Raw genomic sequence first — 21842 nt, forward strand, 5'->3', positions numbered from 1 at the left:
GGCAAAAAAAGTAAACTCGTTCCCTTCATAAATGGACTTTTTGTCTTTTAAGAGTCATAGCGTTTACTGAAATGTTTGTTGATGTTGGTAAATTGAAGAAATGCAGTTAAAGTAAAGAAAGAAGTTCTAAATGACATATTTAGAAAATGTATATAATATAATTAAGGCAGTCATTAAATTGGGTAGATTAAATGAAAACCTGTAATGGGTACCAGTGAAATGATGGAGATTTTAGAAATGATTTCAATTATTTAAAAATTGTACTTAAAAGCTTAGATATCCAAATTCGTGTTTCAAGTTTTCCCCCTCCATTTCTGTGCTCCTGTGATTTAACATTTACCACAAAAAAAGAACACTAGGAAAAGATTACAAAAGACACTTAATAAATTTGTTACAAAATTGCTCCAAACTCCACAGTTCAATCAAACTGCTATAATCATGGAGAGAAAGTATAGATTTCAGAACATTGCATTTGCACAGGAAAAAATATGAACACATATCAAAAAAACTATTTCTACCCATATTTAAATGGTGTAAGTCAACAGGTAGGTGTAGTAATTTTGAATTATATATATTTAATGTTTATCTCAAACTACTAATGTCCCCTTGGATTCACATTCCAATAAGGGCAAATATGTACTCTTATCTTTTTCTCCCAAAATAAATCAACAGTTTTCAAATATCCTGTTTCATAAAAGCTTAGTCTACAAAAACTATGAGGATAATCACTTCCTTTTTATTCAATTAAAAAACAAAGTGGAAAAGTATAAGATAAAATTCTTACACTTATTTATGATCATGTAAAAGTATGTGAAGAACATGAGCGGCATTTAACCATCAGTTATTGGTTGGCTAAATATGATTTTTAGGGAAGCCATATGTGGTAAGGAATATTTACCTTAATGTTGTTCTTTTTAGATGAAATCAAACTAAGAGTCAATTAATGGCAGTTTCCAAAGAAGTCTCAATTTTTATAAACTTCACAATTTATTAAACTTGATCATTTAAAATGTACAAAGACACGGAAATTAAGCATTTAGATTCACAGATTACTGGGAACTTAAAAAAAAATTAGTTTTCAATATTATGCAACTCCCTTTTTTTGTTTCAAAGAGTTACATATGATCAAAAAGAAAATAACAGTGTAGGTAGGTTAAGTAATTCATATATTCCAAATAATCAACATAACAAAAAGTACATGAAATTCCTATGCAATATTTATATGTTTTTTTCAGGCAATGCAAAATGAAGAACTGTTACTTTAAGGAAAAGCAAATGAAGAGTTTAAATGTTTTAAATTAACAGCTTTCAATAGGAAATGGTTAAGATAACTGTATTTAGTCTAATATTAAATTCCCTGCTAACAACCAAAATTTAAAAAAAATTAAAATCAAATTTTCTTATCAGATGTTATATACTAGATCCTCGGCACATAAATTTAGCATTCTGACTATAAATAACTTATGTGATTGCCCTTAAAAGTACATGATATATAGTGATTTATCATTTTCTGATAAATGAATCCGAATCATGTTTTGGTGAGTGAGTGTGTTCAGGTATGACATGCAGGGCATGAGTGAGCCAAGTCAACCACTTGGCATGTGAATCTCTATTTTGCTTTATTATTAGCCTTTATAATTGATATAAATATAGTGATAAATGGTCACTAAGAGGAAAATAAAACTTAAAACCTTTTATTATACAGCAGGTTCTTATTTGCTGTACACCTGCAACTAACACAGCATTGTAAATCAACTATACTCCAATAAAAATTTTATAAAAATAATAAAAATGCCTCTTTAAAAAAAATGAGGGACTTCCCTGGTGGCACAGTGGTTAAGAATCCATGCAAGGGACACGGGTTCAAGCCCTGGTCCAGGAAGATCCCACATGCCGCAGAGCAACTAAGCCCGTGTGCCACAACTACTGAGCCTGTGCTCTAGAGCCCATGAGCCACAACTACTGAGCCTGCGTGCCACAACTACTGAAGCCCACGTGCCTAGAGCCTGTGCTCTGCAACAAGAGAAGCCACCGCAATGAGAAGCCCGCGCACCGCAACAAAGAGTAGCCCCTGCTTGCTCGCCACAACTAGAGAAAGCCTGCGTGCAGCAACGAGGACCCAATGCAGCCAAAAATAAGATAAATAAAATAATTAAAAAGAAAAACTCTTGTACCTACTAAAGTCTGCCTTTGTAGTGCAAACTCATTCATAGACAATATGTAAATGAACAGTTATGGTTGTGTTCAAATTTGCATTTCTTTAAAAGTTTCAGGAAGTATTTGTCACAGATATCAAAGATCAACTACATAGTAATTTAGTCTCAACTAGATTATATAGAGTAGGGACGAGCAAACATTTTTTGTAAAGGGTCAGATAATATTTTAGGCTTTACCATATGTTCTCTGTTGCAGCTACTAAATTCTGCCTTTGAAGAAGAAAATCATTCATAGGCAATATGTAAATGAACAGGTATGGCTGTATTCAAATAAAACTTTATTTACAAAACAAGTGGAAGGCAGGATTTGTACCATAGGTCCTTACTTTGCTGATCCCTGATACAGAGTATTGAAAAATGAGATCAGATCTTTGATGTTAATACAATGTAATGCCAATTCAGTATATTTGACACATTTTTCTGAGGTGGGTCATTCAATATCTAGTTAAAGATAAAAAACCAACAATAGTGGCTTCCAGAAAATTAAATTCAGTCCTACAATAAGGACATTACTTACTGTATCACTTAAGAAAACAAAAATTAGACAAACAACTTACCTGTAAGAAAAAGGAAGCAATTTGAAACAGTTATATAAGACACATAATTTTCTATGTAAAATGACTTTTTAGGTTTAAGGTTTACAAGCAGCATGTACAACACATAAAGTTTTACCAGCTTAATAAAGACAAAGTAATAGTTGGTATTATATGACATACAGCCAACAAACTACACATTATGTATCATTAATATGAAGTTTACAATTAAACAAAAGAATTTCAACCTTTCGTAATCTTTAAATTATGCCTACAACAGTCTAACTAGACAGTCATGATAATCAGTAAGAATATTGCTGAAGTAAATGATCATAGGTTCAAGTTTCAATTGATTTCCTATACCATGCAAATTCTGACTGACAACCTTGCACTCTAAGTGAAAAGACTCATGCATGAAATGTCACATTTCTTGATTTATTCCTAAATCAGTCAATATCACATCTTTTCTTTCTGAACCTATAGTCCTTTACCTTGTTCAATGGGAAGAAGCAAAACTTTGACCCCCCAAATGATAAAAAGAACTAGTGATCAGCTTATCAAAAAATTCTAAATTGTTTTTTTTTTCTCTAAGTCTCCTTTCTTACACAGTGCCACCTTTAATATAAAAAATACACCAACAATAATGGATTGAAAAATAGATACCATGGTCTCAAAAGTTGGAATGTACATATGCAAACATGTCTATATTGGCATGCATATGTAAGTCATTTTAACCTGAATCCTTTTTACTTTTTCCTAGTTTTGGATAAAAGCAAAAGAGACAAAGAAAAAAGCATTAAAAATTCAAGAGGTAAGGGAAAGCAGAGAAGCGGGAGAATAATAAGGCAAGACAAACATTATACAGAAAGATGCAAAGTAGATCGGAAGTGGAAAAGATGATGAGAGAAAAAAGAAGGAAGGAATTTCCAGATTATAGGAAGCAAGAAGTAAGGAATTAAAACAAAAAGATGTGAAATAATTTATACAATTTCATCTTATGCTCAATGCCTCTAAATATGCCTTTCAGTCGAGCAAAGCTCAGTTATAAATTGGTTCTATCTTAACAAAGATTTAGTCTAAAATGCACTATTGAAGTTCAGAGCCTATAGACTTCAACTGAGTAGAAAAGAACCTCCACAGTGCCATTTAAAACTGTACTGACATGCTATTTGTTGTTGTTGTTGTTCTTGTTTCTTATGCATGATTTTTCCTGATCCCCTCACCTGAACTCCTAGACTGTAATACAATTGTCTATAAACTTTTCTTAGGAACCAATAATTCTTCATATCACTTGATACTATTTTAAGTATTTATGTAATTATTCATATTTACTTAATGCTGATCTTCTTAACTAAATTGAGACCATAATGCTGTGTTCCCAGCAACTAGCACTGTACTTGACACATAATAAATATTCAATAAATATTTATTGAATGGACTAATTAACTAAAAGATAAGTCTTGGGATGGGACTGTTTTCCTTTTCTCCATTCCCCATTCCTCCCTCAATAGGAATGCTACCAAGAACAAAATGAAAAAGGCTCTGCCTCAAGGAACCCTAATTTTCATGTACTGTAATAAAAACTATAACAAAACATATGTACAGATTAAAGTAAACAGACAATGGAAGTTTTAAAAGTTTAGGGAAGAAGGATAGGCTCAATTTAGATCCATCACTTAAAGAGATAGAATGAACACAACTAAGAGACCAATTTAATAGGAGTTCTGAGGAAGAAGTTTTTGTTTGGATACATGGGCAGGTGGTTGTGCTACTGATAGGTACAGGGAATTAAGGAGGATCAGGTTTTAAAAATAAAATTAATAATTCCATTTTGGATATGCTAAGGTTGAGATGCCTGTATAGCTCTGAGGTAGGTAAGTCCTACAATGTGTAAGTGACTGACTATGACTCTTTGGGCAGGGAGTCAACCACTCTAAGTTTTTTCACCTATAAAGCCTGAATATCACTCAATGAGTTGTGACATTGTATAAAAAACTGATTTGTTATCTTTTGGGGGTGAATTTTATTTCTAAAAACAGTAAAAACTATTTAGAAGCAAATTTTATGAATACAATTGGTGATCAATCTACATAAAAGAATTATGGTCATAAATTACATGTTAAGTATAGTACTGTGCAGCAGTTGACAAATTGAAGGTAATAGTACTTGCAAATCCCTAAAGAAAAGTTCTAAAGTTATTAATAGCTGCATTACTGAAAAAAAGGTATCTATTTTGAAGAGTATGTTTTAAAACATTTGGTCCCAGCAACTGTTTTTGTAGATAAAAACAAACTGATTCTGAAAGGTATATGGAAAGGCAAATAGAATAGTCAAAATAATTAGAATAGTCAAAATAATTCTACAATAAAAGAGCAAAGTTTAGAGGGATGACATTATCCGATTTCAAGACGTAACATAAAGATTTAGTAATCAAGAATGTGTGGTATTGACAAAGGGATAGACACACAGATCAATGGACAGACAATAAAGTCCTGAAATTAACACACATGAATAGTCAAATGACTTTTGGCAAAGGTGCAAAGGAAATTAGTGGAGAAATGATACCATTTTCAACAAATGGTACTGGAATAAATAAATGTCCACATGCAAAAAAAAAAAAAAGACCATTTACTGGTACCATGTATCACTTTACACAAAAATCAACTCAAGATAGATTGTAGACCTAAATGTAAAACACGAAATTTATAACTTATACAAGAAAACATAGGAGAAAAATTGGTGCAACCTTACAAATGACAATGAGTTTTAGATTCAATACCAAAAGTACAAAACATGAAAGAAAAAACAATCAATAAACTGGATTTTATCAAAATTTAAAACTTATATCCTGCTAAGCACACTGTTAAGAGAAGAAAAATACAAAACATGGACAGGAAGAAAATACTTGAAAACCACATACCTGAAAAATGACTTACATCCAGAATGTATAACGAACACTTAAAATTAACAAAAAGGAAACAAACAACCCAACTTAAAAAACTCGTCAAATATCTGAACAGACGTTTTACCGAAGAAGATATACAGATGGTAAATAAACATATAAAAAGGCGCTCAATATCATCTGTCATTAGAGAATGGCTAATGTTCAAAATAAGAAAAAAAGCAAAAAAAGAATAACAATTCCAAATGCTGGCAAGGATGGTAAGCAACAAGAACTCTTGATTCATTGCTGGTGGGGTGGGCATATCCCTACAAAACATGATCCTGGAGCAGGTTGCAGTGCCAGTAAGTAAGAAAGTGTTAAAAAAAATCAAAAGGATGGGAACATGTCAAAGGGATGTAGGAGCCACCTGAAAGAGTTTCCAATGGTCAAAGTTGGAATACTAAACAATAGCAAAGATCAATAAAACTAAAAGCTGGTACTTTGAGAAGATAAACAAAACTGATAAACCATTAGCCAGACTCATCAAGAAAAAAAGGGAAAAGACTCAAATCAGAATTAGAAATGAAAAAGGAGAAGTAACAACTGACACTGCAGAAATACAAACGATCATGAGAGATTATTACAAGTAACTATATGCCAATAAAATGGACAACCTGGAAGAAATGGACATATTCTTAGAAAAGCACAACCTTCCAAGACTGAACCAGGAAGAAAGAGAAAATATAAACAGACCAATCACAAGCACTGAAATTGAGACTGTGATTAAAATCTTCCAACCAACAAAATCTCAGGACCAGATGGCTTCACAGGCAAATTCTATCAATCATTTAGAGAAGAGTTAACACCTTGCCTTCTCAAACTCTTCCAAAATATAGCAGAGAAAGGAACACTCCCAAACACATTCTATGAGGCCACCATCACCCTGATACCAAAACCAGACAAAGATGTCACAAAGAAAGAAAACTATAGGCCAATATCACTGATAAACACAGATGCAAAAATATTCAACAAAATACTAGCAAACAGAATCCAACAGCACATTAAAAGGATCATACACCATGATCAAGTGGGGTTTATCCCATAAATGCAAGGATTCTTCAATATATGCAAATCAATCAATGTGATACACCATATTAACAAACTGAAGGAGAAAAACCATATGATCATCTCAATAGATTCAGAGAAAGCTTTCGACAAAATTCAACACCCATTTATGATAAAAAAAAACCCCAGACAGTAGGCATAGAGGGAACTTACCTCAACATAATAAAGGCCATGTATGACAAACCCACAGCCAACATCGTTCTCAATGGTGAAAAACTGAAACCATTTCTTCTAAGATCAGGAACAAGACAAGGTTGTCCACTCTCGTGACTATTATTCAACATAGTTTTGGAAGTTTTAACCACAGCAATCAGAGAAGAAAAAGAAATAAATGGAATCCAAATCAGAAAAGAAGAAGTAAAGCTGTCACTGTTTGCAGATGAGATGATACTATACATAGAGAATCCTAAAGATGCTACCAGAAAACTACTAGAGCTAATCAATGAATTTGGTAAAGTAGCAGGATACAAAATTAATGCACAGAAATCTCTTGCATTGCTATACACTAATGATGAAAAATCTGAAAGAGAAATTAAGGAAACACTCCCATTTATCACTGCAACAAAAAGAATAAAATACCTAGGAATAAACCCACCTAAGGAGACAAAAGACCTGTATGCAGAAAACTATAAGACATGATGAAAGGAATTAAAGATGATACGAACAGATGGAGAGATATACCATGTTCTTGGATTGGAAGAATCAACAAGGTGAAAATGACTATACTACCCAAAGCAACCTACAGATTCAATGCAATCCCTATCAAACTATCAATGGCATTTTTCACAGAACTAGAACAAAAAATTTCACAATTTGTATGGAAACACAAAAGACCCCAAATAGCCAAAGCAATCTTGAGAAAGAAAAACAGAGCTGGAGGAATCAGGCCCCCTGACTTCAGACTATACTACAAAGCTACAGTAATCAAGACAGTATGGTACTGGCACAAAAACAGAAATACAGATCAATGGAACAGGATAGAAAGCCAGAGATAAACCCACGCACATATGGTCACCTTATCTTTGATAAAGGAGGCAAGAATATACAGTGGAGAAAAGACAGCCTCTTCAATAAGTGGTGCTGGGAAAACTGGACAGCTACATGTAAAAGAATGAAATTAGAACACTCCCTAACACCATACACAAAAATAAACTCAAAATGAACCTCCATACTGTTCTCCATAGTGGTTGTATCAATTTACATGGATTAAAGACCTAAATGTAAGGCCAGACACCATCAAACTCTTAGAGGAAAACATAGGCAGAACACTCTATGACATAAATCACAGCAAGATCCTTTTTGATCCACCTCCTAGGGAAATGGAAATAAAAACAAAAATAAACAAATGGGACCTAATGAAACTTAAAAGCTTTTGCACAGCAAAGGAAACCATAAACAAGATGAAAAGACAACCCTCAGAATGGGAGAAAATATTTGCAAATGAAGCAACTGACAAAGGAGTAATCTCCAAAACATACAAGCAACTCATGCAGCTCAATATCAAAAAAACAAACCACCCAATCCAAAAATGGGAAAAAGACCTAACTTGACATTTCTCCAAAGAAGATATACAGATTGGCAACAAACACATGAAAGAATGCTCAACATCATTAATCATTAGAGAAATGCAAATCAAAACTACAATGAGATATCATCTCACACCGGTCAGGATGGCCATCATCCAAAAATCTACAAACAATAAATGCTGGAGAGGGTTTGGAGAAAAGGGAACCCTCTTGCACTATTGGTGGGAATGTAAATTGATACAGCCACTATGGAGAACAGTATGGAGGTTCCTTAAAAAACTAAAAATAGAACTACCATACGACCCAGCAATCCCACTACTGGGCATATACCCTGAGAAAACCATAATTCAAAAAGAGTCATGTACCAAAATGTTCATTGCAGCTCTATTTACAATAGCCAGGACATGGAAGCAACCTAAGTGTCCATCAACAGATGAATGGATAAAGAAGATGCGGCACATATATACAATGGAATATTACTCAGCCATAAAAAGAAACGAAATTGAGTTATTTGTAGTGAGGTGGATGGACCTAGAGTCTGTCATACAGAGTGAAGTAAGTCAGAAAGAGAAAAACAAATACCGTATGCTAACACATATATGGAATCTTAAAAAAAAAAATGGTTCTGAAGAACCTAGGGGCAGAACAGGAATAAAGATGCAGATGTAGAGAATGGACTCGAGGACACAGGGAGGGGGAAGGGTAAGCTGGGACGAAATGAGAGAGTGGCATGGACATATATACACTACCAAATGTAAAATAGATAGCTAGTGGGAAGCAGCCACATAGCACAGGGAGATCAGCTCAGTGCTTTGTGACGACCTAGAGGGGTGGGATAGGGAGGGTGGGAGAGAGACGCAAGAGGGAGGAGATATGGGGATATATGTATATATACAGCTGATTCGCTTTGTTGTAAAGGAGAAACTAACACACCATTGTAAAGCAATTATACTCCAACAAAGATGTTTTCAAAAAAAAAAAAGCTGGAATACTCCAAGCAACAAAATAACATAGTATTAGATTATAATTCAAAGTATTAAATGAATATCAATGAGTCCATACAGATATAACTAAATAAAAAAATGAGGGATACAAATGTCCTGTACTTAAGAATTACAAATAATTTATATAGATATTCTCTGCTGAGGAAGCTAGAACTCAATTAACCTCCTAGCCCATACTCCCCAGCCCCATCACTGAGTATGGGCTGCACTTTAGTGATTTGCTTCAAAGAGTAGAGTATGAAAGAGGAATGTGGGTAACTTTACAGAAGAGAAACATGGCAAGTACTACCTTTTCCAGGTGACCAAGATTAACATCACTGGCTGTAAAGTCATATTGATAGAGGACAACCTTGAAATGATGTGATGAAAATGGCATTTCACCCCTGTACTCTCTGTCCCATAAAACCAGTCTAATCATGAGAAAAACTTCAGAAAAACTGAAATTGAGAAACATTCTATAAAATACCTGACCAATATTCCAGAACTCTCATCAAAAACAAGGAAAGTCTGAGAAAATGTCACAGAGCAGAGTAGGCAACGGAGACATAGTAACTAAATGTCTATGGAATCCTGGATAGGATCTTGGAAAATAAAAAGGACATCAGGGAAAAGTAGTGAAATCTGAATAAAGTGTGGCCTTTAGTAAATAGTTGTATAACAATGTTGATTTCTCCATATGGTGACATATGTACCATAGTAATGTAAGATGTTAGCAATAAGGGAAACTGGGTGAGGGTTATAGGAACTCTGTACTGTCTTCACAACTTTTCTGTAAATCTGAAAGTATTCTAAAATAAAAAGTTTATTGAAAAAAAAAGGCCAAGTAAAGATGGTGGAGTGAAATCTGAAAACAGAAATCTATGTATCCCATCACACACCACTTGAATGGAAGATAAAAATTAATCAAACAGCAAAGGAAGCAGGACATCATGTAGTAATTTTTAAAAGTAGGGATAAGGTGAAGAGTGGAAAAATGATTTTGAACAGGTTCAACTAACTTCTCTTTTTACACATGAAAATAGGTATTGAGAAAAGACAGTGACCTCACCAAATCCTGGAAATTTTTCACTAATACCACACAGCTTGGAAATAACCTGAGAGACCAATGAGTTGAGTAGACAGACCAGAGAAAAGTAAAGAAAATCTTCCTGCATTACTGAAGAATCTTTACAGAGGAAGCAAGAATCATCAGGGCTGGCCGTTTTTTTTTTTACTACACTGGTGGAACAAATAAAAGCCCAAAAGAAATACTCCATGGAATCAGGATATCCACAAGACGAGACAGAGTGAGCCGTCAGAGCAGTGCAAGACACCAAACAAAGTCCTACAAGCAGAGGACAGAACTTCAAACAAAATCGGTATCTAGCCCCAAGGAGGTCTTCCCAACCACTACTCCTACCCCACTGTCTTACAGCAATGAAGAAAAGTGGCCCAGAAGCACTACCTAGCCAAGAATCAGAGGAGAAGGCAAATAGGTTTCAAATAATATGAAATGTTTATCAAGGAAAATTCACTTGCACTGTATCAGAACAAAGAAAATTTCTTGACAATTTAAGCATGAGCAAGATGAAGAGAAATGACATGTCAACTATGAATTCACCACAAACACATGACAAAATATCATGCAAATGAGATAAAGATCATAATATAAAACATAAACCAAGAGAAAGAAAAAAATTGTCCTATTGTGGTTGGCATTCTAGAAAAACATAAGAAGAATATGAATTCAATAAAAGAAGTTCAAAGAGAAGATGCCAAAACAAAAGAGTAGATGAATAGGAAAATTGAAAACTTAAGGACAGACCTGAAACTTATATAATTAAAAAAAGAAAGAAAAGAAAACTTAAGGGAACATTGAGAATAAATAAACAAACAAAATATTTAATAAATGAACTAGAAAGAACTGGGAATGGGACAGTAACAATTGGAATTACTAACTAAAGGAAAGGCTTAAGAGAATCACAGTGAATGCAGAGACAAAGACAGCAATTAAAATAATTATTGAAGAGATAATAGATAAGGATAAAAGTTCCCTATAAAAACAACTGAAGTCTCTAAAATGGAAAACCTAAAAAACAAATGTAAAATTTCCCTGAAATAAAGGAAGAATCAAATAGTCTTTAGAGAGGCATGCTGTGATTCTAAAAATATTATTACAGATCAACATGAACATCCTGATTAAGTTGTTCTACTTCAAGAATAAAGAAAGAATCATTCAAGTACCCAGGCAGAAAAAATTAAACTACCTATAAGTGAGGAAAAAAGCAATATGATTGACCTCAGACTTCTTTTCAGCCAAACTCAATGTCAGAAAAGTCATTAACATTTTTACAGTGTTTAGAATGAAAAAATACTTGAGCCAAGAATTTTATTCATAACCAATTTGAATATAAGGATAACAAACAGCCAGTCTGGAGTATGTTAAAGTAGAGAATAAAGTATTTATAAACCCTTCCTTAAAAAACTATTTGAAAACGCAATTTGGTTACCCAGGAACTCCCCACAATAAAGAACTCAGGTGTAAAAATGCCATGTATGATAAAAGTTCGAGTAATGATTACTCAACTCTTCTAAATATAAAATAGAGGTTAAACAAGGGGGGCACTTTGGCTATAGAATCCAATACAGCTTTTACAAATTTTTTAGAAGTAGAATTCATAAAGAAAAAGAAAAAAAGGAGTTTAAAACTGTTATTTATTTCATAGCTGACAGTCAAATAATATTGCTTAACTAAAACACTGCACAAAAAATATTGATGAGATTCCAACACCTTAATGTTTTTCCGTCTCTTAAATTTAGACAGTTCTTTAGGGAATTAATATATCTTAATACATACCAGAACCAGAATCACCTGGTTCGCTTGCTAAAAATGTAGATTCTCAGGCTCTACCTTATTTCAGGCGTCAGGTCTCAGTTTAGGACCCACAGCTAAAAGATGTAAAAAGTAGTGGAGAATAGGAATGAGCATAGTAAGCAGAGAGCAGTAAAAGAACCCAGAGAGCTGAAATAAATCAAGGAGGTGATAATAAGGAGAGGGAAGAAAAGAGGAGTCACATAGGAAGGTAGAGTAAGGATATCAACAACAGAACTATGAAGAAATAAAGAAAGTAACTGTACTAAGAGTGTTGTGCATTTCTTTCTTTCTTTTCTTTTTTCTTTCTTTTTTTTGGGGGGGGGGCTGAAAACTACTAGCGTGCCAAAAGTTTTAGAAAAAGACTGTGGGGATATGGAATTTACCACTGTAACATATAAGCATCAGTAACATTTTTAAACATGTAACCACCACATAATTCATGTACTTTATAAATGCTCCTAATGTCATATGTAGTTTTAAATGTGTACATACAGTTTTAGAGACATTTCCATGTGCTTGGCTCGTGCAATTGCTTCATCTCTCTCCTCATTGGCTAACTGCAGTCGAGACATAATAGCTTCATCACGTTCTCTCTGTGCAAAATACACCTCTTCAACCAGAGCTACCAAAATATATAATTCATAATTAATTAGCGAAAATAAAGGAAAAGTGCATACTTTTAGCAAAAATAAAAAGCAAAAAAAATTATTTTATTCAACTGAGTTAGCAGCAATTAGTTTACTTGAGAAAACATTATCTTTTTAAGCTACTGCAAAATTGAGATACTATTTCATACCCATAAAAGCAAAAATTAAAAGGTCAAATAGTAAAAAATATTGAGCTTGTGAAATAAAGGAAACACTCAAATATACTGCAGATAGGTGTATATGTTTCGACAACCATCTGATGAGTAATTTGGCAATGCTGAAGTTGTGCCTAGTCCATAACCTGGCAAATCTCCTCTTTGGCATGAAGCCTAGAGAAATTCTGGCACATGTGCACAAGGAAACATGTATAAAAATGCTTAGGAAAAATGTATAAAAATGTTTATTTCAGCATTATATAATAGCAAAAACTTACAAATAACCCAATTGTCCAATAACTGGAGCAGGAATAAATAAATTACTATACATTAAAAATGGAATACTATGCAGCATTTAAATGCATTAACTATGGACAAATGGACAAATCTCAAAAATGAAAATTTGACAAAAATAGCAAGTTGCAAAATAAAGCAAATCTATTATTCGCGGATAGACACAATTAGTAAAAAATATTAAAATAAACATGGAAATGATAAACACCAAATTCAGGACAGTAGTTACCTCAGTAAGATGACGGAAGGAGAGGAAGGGGAGAGTAAATGGGGGCAGAGTTGTGTTGGTTTAGTACTGAACATCTCCGGGGGCACCATTTATATCGATTATAATACAAATGACATCATGTAAACTTCTGCAGCACTATATAGGGAGCTTTTATGTTATCTGAAATTGTCATTTCTCAAACTTAATTTCTACTTGGAATCTTATATAACTTTTAAAATATCACTGCAATTTTAGACAGAAAGGGGCTCAAATACTTGGATCACTGAACCAAATTTATTTATACTGTCAAACCACAAAATAAACTTAGGAAAGACATTTGAAATGTTCTTTTAGGTCATAAAACACTGGGTTTCTGCTAAGATTTGTCATAGATTAATATACTGTTAATCAAGATAGTTACTTTTATACTACTTAAGTTATAAGTAGTGGAAAAGAAAAAAAACCCTGAGAAAAAAGTAACTGTATCTCTTCCATAATACAGTATAAAATGGAACATGCAATGGCAAAGCAAAAGTCAAAACTACTTCTAAGAAGCTAAGCCTGAGGGAAGATGAATAAATTAATTAATTCATCAAATATTTATCAAGCTCCTGTGGCAGTCATCAATCCAGTTTTAAGGAATATGAATATAGCAGTCTAAGAAGTCCTTGTCATCCTAGAGTATACATTCTACTACAGGGAAACAGACAGTAGAGAGAAAAACAGGCCAAAAATTAGGTAGGTAGGTAGGTATGTAGATAGTTTGAAGGAAAATACAGCTGTATCAGAGAAAAGAGAGTGATTTGGTAGATGGGGAATGGGGCAGACTATTTTAGAAAGGGTGATCAGAAAAGACCTTTTTAAATAAGTGACATTTCAGCACATTCAAATATAGGAAGAGTAACCATATTCATATTTGAAAGTAGACTAAGCTGAAGAAAAACCGGGACAAAGGTCCTAGAAGCATTAGAGATATAACAGCAATACGGCTGGAGCACAGGTAGAGAGGGTGAGAGTTTTGGGAGATCACACTGTAAGTCACAGCAAGGAATTAAGATCTCATCTAAATATGATGGTAGCCAATGGCGGTTTCTGAGCAAGGAAATGACAGCATCACATTTACGTTTAAAAAGGAATTCTGGCTTCCAGGTGAGAAGTCGTTCATAGGTGGGGCAAACATGGAAGCAAATTCCAGTAGGGAGACTATAGGAGTAGTTCAAGCAAGAGTTCACATCAATAACCCACAAGAATAACCCTCTCCCTGAAACTTTAAGCTACCTAGAAATAAATATCAACTTCTAGAATAGAAACAATTTGAACAGATCTGTGTTTCAGAAGGAAACTCCTAGAGATGAGCATTCAGTGTGTGGAAGATGCAGGGATCACCTGCATCAACTTCCAAAAGTTGCAGGTTGGACTGTACATGCCCCTTAACCCAATATTAGATTATTATAAAAGTCCACATAAAAAACAATGAAACCCTGAAGTAAGACAACGGCAGCACAAAAGAGAAAGAAAATAGATTCAATTCGTAACAAAAAGTTATGTATGTACCAAATTTCAGAGGAGAGAAAAACAGGACAGGTGACTTCACTAAGGCATCCCTCAACCTACCAAAAGGTAATCTCCATGAAACTCTGGGGTAAACAGGCTACTCTTCTCCTTACTGCTGCCACATAGATTCCAAGGCAAAAAAAAAAAGTCTTAGCCCAGCATTCAAGGAAAACTGGAGTCTAGCTCTAGCCTACCTTCCAGCATCATCTACCACCATATTCCCTTTAGGACAGTATTTCACAAAATATAGGATGTGAAACACATTTTTTAATAGTTATGTCACTTTAATGTATATTAGAAAACCATAACTAGCACATCAGACTTATAATTTCTCTGAGTGGCATTTAATTTAATGTCCAGTTAAAATTCAAATTTCTTTAAATTACCCATATTGTTGAGGTAGATGCCAAAAAAGGGTAATTCTCCATTATTTCATTTATTTAAAGTTCAAAAACAAAAAAGAATGGCCTGGCTATTAAACTTAGGATAATGGTTACTAACTTTTGGAGGCAGTACTAGAAGGGAGGATGAGGAACTTTTCGTGATATCTGGTGATATTCTATTGGAAATATTTGGTTTTTTTACATCTGGGTGCTGGTTATACGTGTGTTCGCTTTCTGAGATTCATAAAACTGCAGTTATTTGTGCACTTTTTGGGTACAGACGTTAAAACTAAAAAAAATTCCATTAAAATATATATTTATCTAGTTAAAAAGATGAGATTTTAAAAGAAAAACATTAAGTGAATAATAGGAAAAAAGTTAGCATATATGATAAAATCTTTGAGAGTATATGTTAGGATTAAATTTTAAGCAACACAGCCTTGTCCTTCTGGTCAAGACAGGTTAACAGGATCCAAATTTGTATTCCCACTTAAAACAATTTTTTTTAATGGCAAAACGTGCATGGGATGACAGCTTTCAAGATGATAAGGAAACAAAGACAGTGACCTGAGAGAGGAAAACAAGAGTTGAGCCCTACGACTGGCCCAGCTTAATACATTGAAAGAGTTTTCTGGATATGGCACAGGAAAGGAAGAATCCAGGAGGAGGCCAGCAGACTCCACAATTTGAAGAGAGAAGAGCCTAGGGAAACCAAAGCAGCTAGAATTCACAAGACAGACTATCAGAGGAAAAAACAGCCGCAAAGAGAGAAAGCTTTGGAGACACGCAGAGGGTATTCCTCAAGAAATCAGCTGAGGACTGAGCACACACATGTGAGTAAACTACCCATGCAGGGGAAAGAGCCACCTGAAAGCTTTAGAGGCATCAGTGCCCTGAGCTCCACAAAACCAAAAACAGTACGTGTTCCCACTAGCCAGATTGGAAAAACTCCTGATTCATGAACTACTACATAGAATACACAGAAGGGTCTTGCTTCAGTAGTGGGGATTAATTAACCCTAGGCTAAACACTGCTCTGGTAATAACCTACCTATCTTTAAAGCATGACCCAGAAGTAGTGACCTGTTTCCAAGAAACCTAACTATATCTCAGAACAAAGCTCAAAAATATTTTATAAGAATACAAAAATACCAGCTCCCAAAATGGTAAAGTTCATCATGTCTGGTATCCAATTACGAGGCATGCAATCAAGCAGCAAAATTAGGACCCATAAAGAGAAAATTTAATCAGCTAAAATTGATCAACATTTTGTCAACTAATACATAACCTTGTTTCATGTATGTTACTTTTTAAAAACACCTTAGTTAATATATATTGTTGATTTATTAGCACTGAACTCCTGGCCAACAGTACAATAACTCATGCTTGAACAAAGTTTATCCATAACACACAACACAGCCTTCCGTGTTTCAGGAACATTAGATTGCATTTCAGCATGGAGCTGTTTTAAACAGTGAAATCACCAATAGAAGGTACAAAAATGCAATAAATGTAGCACTAAATAAGCTACAAAAAGGACACTTATTTACAGTATAAGAGCTGAAACATAAAAGCAGAGTGTGGCCTTAAGATGATCAGATTGTTTTTCTTTTCTTGGTGTGTTATTTTGGTAATATTGATAGATTTTTAAATGGTAAACCAACCTTGCATTCCACAAAATAAATCACAGTCCCAAATGCAAAACCTAAAATTATGAAAGTTCTGGAGGAAAACCTCTTTGACTTTAGGTAGGCAAAGTTTCCTAACTATAATAATAGCAAAGCATAAACCAATTTTTAAAAATTGGTAAGTAGGACTTCAATTTAATTCAATTAAAAATTTCCACTCTTCAAAAGATGCTAAGAAAATGAAAAGACAAGCCACAGACTGGAAGAAAATAATTGCAAAGCATATATCTGACAAAAAGACTTGTATCTAGAACATAATTTTAAAAACTCTCAAAGCTCAATAACAAGGAAACAAAAAACCCAATTAAAAATTGGGCAAAAAACTTGAACACTTTTTTCAAAGTAGATATATTGATGGTAATAAGCACAAGAAAAGGTGTTCAACAGCTTTACTCATTACAGAAATGCAAATTAAAACTATGAGATAGCCACCACACACAGCTGACCCTTGAACAACACCGGGGTTAGAGGTGGACCCCACCCCCCACCTCCTGCAGTCAAAAATCCGTGTATAACTTTACAGTTGGTCCTCTGTATCCACAGATGCAGAACCGTGGATCATGTAGTACAGTAGTATGTATTTATTGAAAAAAAAATGTGCATATAAGTGGACTTGCGGAGTTTAAATCAGTTTTGTTCAAGGGTTAACTATACAAACCTATTACAATGACTTATATGAAAAGCTGATTAAAGATGTTGGCAAGGATGTAAAACAACCTGGAACTTTCATACACTGCTGGTGGAATATAAGATAGTATAATCACATTATGTCAGTTTCTTAAAAAAGTAAACATACACCCACCACAAGATTCAGCTATTCCACTCATAAGTATTTATCCAAGAGAAATTAAAGCATAGAAATTAAAGCATATGTCTAAATACAAAGACTTCAATACAAATATTCATAGCATCTTTATTTATAATAGCCAAAACCCAGAAAACACCCCAAATTTTTAGTAACAGATGAATGGTTAAACAAACTATATAACAAATTGTGCTAGAACAACTGGATATCCTCATGTATAAAACCAAATGCTTTTAATCAACAGTTTAGATAAAGTTAAGGAATTCTTGCTATGAACACAGCTTTTGGAAGATCCAGTAGTTTCCAGTACAATTTTCATATATTTTTTAAGGCTGTATCATTACTCCTATGTGGTTGTCTGTGCCACATTATTCTGCTTCTATGTATCAATTCATCATGCTGTTTTGAAAGAAATTTCTGCCCATAATGTAGTACACAGTAATGAATTTTATTTTCCCCTTCTAGTTGTATACAATCTCCTAGGAAGGATATTCATAACAGCTTAGAGAAAACAACATGATGTATTATGAAGAATATGGGCTTTAATTCAGATCCAAGGTGTTGTCACAGTAAAGTTAGGCAACTTGTTTTTTTTATACTTAAATTATGTTAGTCACCGTTCAGGTGTATAAAATGCACAGAATACCATCAGTTACGGTTATTAGGGGAAATTAAATGAGATGATATATAAAAGCTCTTAGTCAAATAAAGTAGATTCTCAACAAACGTCAATTCCATGCCACCAATACCATCATCACCCTCAATCCACAGACTCACAATTTGGCTTCATTTCCAGACATATTAAAAATGTGATTTTGATTAATTTGGACCATTTATATCTATAGCCATTTCAACATTTCTTGCTTTTTTCATTTTTACCTTTTTCATTGGCATGCAAAAACTACAAATGGGAACTGAAGGAGATATTATTCAGAACACATTCAGAACGCTACAGTATAATGATACAGGTCTGTACAAAATATGATATTCTAAGATATTTTTACATTATAAAATACTTCTAATTTGTGGGTCAGATAGGATGCACAAAATGATGCTAAACAGTCACCTAGGTACAGATTAACACGTATGTTACATTGCCCTGTAATATTCTGGCATATTGAAAGGTTAAAACACTATTTACTAAACTTTAAATGCCGACAGGCTTCCTATCACTTCTGTATAGTGTGATGAGATCTTTATAAAGTGACATTTAATGTAAGCTGTGTTCTACTTTATATACAATAACACTTGATTGAAAAGGTAAAGCTGTTAATATCAAGGGCTTTAATAAGTCTTGTTAACTCTATGCTTAAAGACAAATGCTTTACATCAAGGGTATATTTGGTCCTGTGTGATGAAGAGAAAACATTTTTCCCTCTATAATGCTGTATCAACTTTAAATATATAAACAATGTGTGTATTTAAAGGAGTATTCTAAGGTTAAATTTTAAAATGCCATAAAACACACACACAAAAAAATCTGATTATATATTTTATAAATGCTAAGAAAAGTTTTCCAAAAGTAAGGTATTACAAAATGATAATTTTTAACACCTATTAGGTTATATGTGAAATTTGTTGATTACGAAAAACCTGATTCCTTTTCTAGAATTCAGTACTTCTAAAGAATCAATGTGCAACTCTCAAATATTTTTAGTAAAGAAAACTTAATTGTAAACACTGAGCTTTTCCAAGGTAGATGACTATTACAAAGTTCACTAGAAAATCAATATAGCATTTTAGTTGGAATTTGCTCATTAAACACCCACAGCTCTAATGCAAATTATGATGGAATGAATAAAGCAAATACATATGCTTCTTTCTTTTTATTAAATGTAAAATCTACTGTTAATTGCATCTCGTATGTCATACAAACTTTTCTCCTTAACTATTAAATAGAAGCTTTAACAAAAGTCATTAGAGATTCTCTTTCTTTGACTTGAATAAATTTCAATATTTGTTCAGTAAAGGTTCACAGCAGTTAAATTACATTAACAAATATTATTAGCTACTATGTAAGCCAACCCAGTAAAATACTTGTATTGTAGGTAGAACAAATCATTGGGTGTTTACAATAATATTTGGATATCTCCATTTTTAAACACGGTTATCAAATATCCTATAATTCTTAGTCAAATGAGAAAGATTCAGAGAGGATCACCCCCACCCCCCACCCACAAATACTCAAATTTGTTTAGTAAGCTAATTGTTTTCTAATATAGGCAAAAGTAAATATGAAGAAGCTGAACCATACTAAGTATGAGTTTATTGAATCAAGACAGAGTACATATTTCCTTAGTAGAACCCAAGTCTATTGACAAGCCCATATTCTACACTTCTCAAACTACTTTTAAAATACAGTAGCAGTGAGACAGTATATTGGAAAACATTCTAGTTTAAACACTGAATCATGATTCTCTAAATAACATAATTTGGAGGACAGACATTTCCCAGGAAAAAGAATCCATTTAACATCTTCAAGGTAGTTATGTAAACAGAAAAGGCTGAACTAAGGAGAGGGAAGAAGAAATCATTAGGATTTGAATTTGAAACATGTAAAATAATCACTGATTACAATTCAGCTTCCAAAATTCTAAGCAACAAATATAGATAATAGTTCGGTAAAAGACTTTATTATATATAAAAGAATTTCAGATTGTCTGAGCATTTACTATTATTGCTTTACATGATGTGAAATGAATTCCTTGCAAACATAACATTTAGTGTTTTACAAAACCACCCATATATATTCCAGAACCACAAACATTATGCTATGTCTTAATTTCCTTAAAATTTCTAATTTCTCTTTGTTGGCATAAATTGCTTATTATAAATTTAAACACAGATCATAAATGCCACACACCAGTAGAGAATTAACCAACCTATTCCAAGTAGTTTGATGGTTCTACTCTTGGCATTACATTGCTGGATTCAACTTATTTCGTCAGAACTTCTTTTACAAGCCAGAATATTGTATTTCTAAAACTGGATTTGAATGTTCACCATTTTACATGACTATTCTGTAAATAACCTTTTCTGATTAAAAATACAGGCTCGTAAAAATGTGGGGACAGAAATGTTTTGCATAGTTTTGTAACTTTCTGTGTATAATTAAAATAAACAGGATATGTTCTCATATTCTTCAGTATTATTCAAAATCATAAAATAGAATAGAATTTAATCATTTGGACATGACATATTTGATTGAACTAAGATGCTCCTAAAATCAGATTTTACACTGTTTCCAATTTTTCACTATATAAACAACACTGTAACGAACATCTCTGTACACAAATCTTTATGTATATACACAGGTAATTACTAAGGAAAATTCCTAGAAGTATGATTATTACATTAAAAAAGTTTTTTAAGCTCTTTACATATGTTTTAAAATTTTCCTCTGTAAAGCTGCTATAAATTTATACTTACCAAGAGTATATAAACTGCTAAAGCTTGATTAGAAAATTATACAAAATTGTGACTTTAAGTAGCAAAAATATAAAACAGTAACTCTTTTTGGCAAAACTCGCAATCATTATATATATGTATTGAGTACAGATAACTCAAAAGACTATATAAGAACACTTTCTAAAAATGTTCTTTTTACATTCATACCTTTAATTATATGATATTAGAGCTATAATTTTTTTACATGTTTATTGGAGTATATAATTGCTTTACAACGTTGTGTTACTTTCTGCTGTATAACAAAGTGAATCAGGTATATGTACACATATATCCCCATACCCCTCCCTCTTGTGTCTCCCTTCCACCCTCCCTATCCCACCCCTCTAGGTGGTCACAAAGCACCGAGCTGATCTCCCTGTGCTATGTAGCTGCTTCCCACTAGCTATCTATTTTACATTTGGTAGTATATATAAGTCCATGCCACTCTCTCACTTCGTCCCAGCTTACCCTTCCCCCTCCCTGTGTCCTCAGGTCCATTCTCTACATCTCCGTCTTTATT

At 33.4% G+C, this 21842-nt stretch overlaps 1 protein-coding gene across 5 annotated transcripts in view; it reads right to left on the reverse strand.

The window, feature by feature from the left end:
* The window catches only part of MIPOL1 (mirror-image polydactyly 1), a 317627-nt gene that overhangs the window by 208112 nt on the left and 87673 nt on the right, over positions 1 to 21842 (reverse strand). For all 5 annotated transcript variants that reach the window (XM_068532647.1, XM_068532746.1, XM_068532830.1 and 2 more), the window contains one exon: positions 12635 to 12764. In XM_068532647.1, the coding sequence (XP_068388748.1) occupies positions 12635 to 12764 (130 nt within the window). The remainder of the gene's footprint in view (positions 1 to 12634; positions 12765 to 21842) is intronic.

The sequence above is a fragment of the Eschrichtius robustus genome, chromosome 1 (genome assembly GCF_028021215.1).
Source record: "Eschrichtius robustus isolate mEscRob2 chromosome 1, mEscRob2.pri, whole genome shotgun sequence".
NCBI classification, from domain to species: domain Eukaryota; kingdom Metazoa; phylum Chordata; class Mammalia; order Artiodactyla; family Eschrichtiidae; genus Eschrichtius; species Eschrichtius robustus.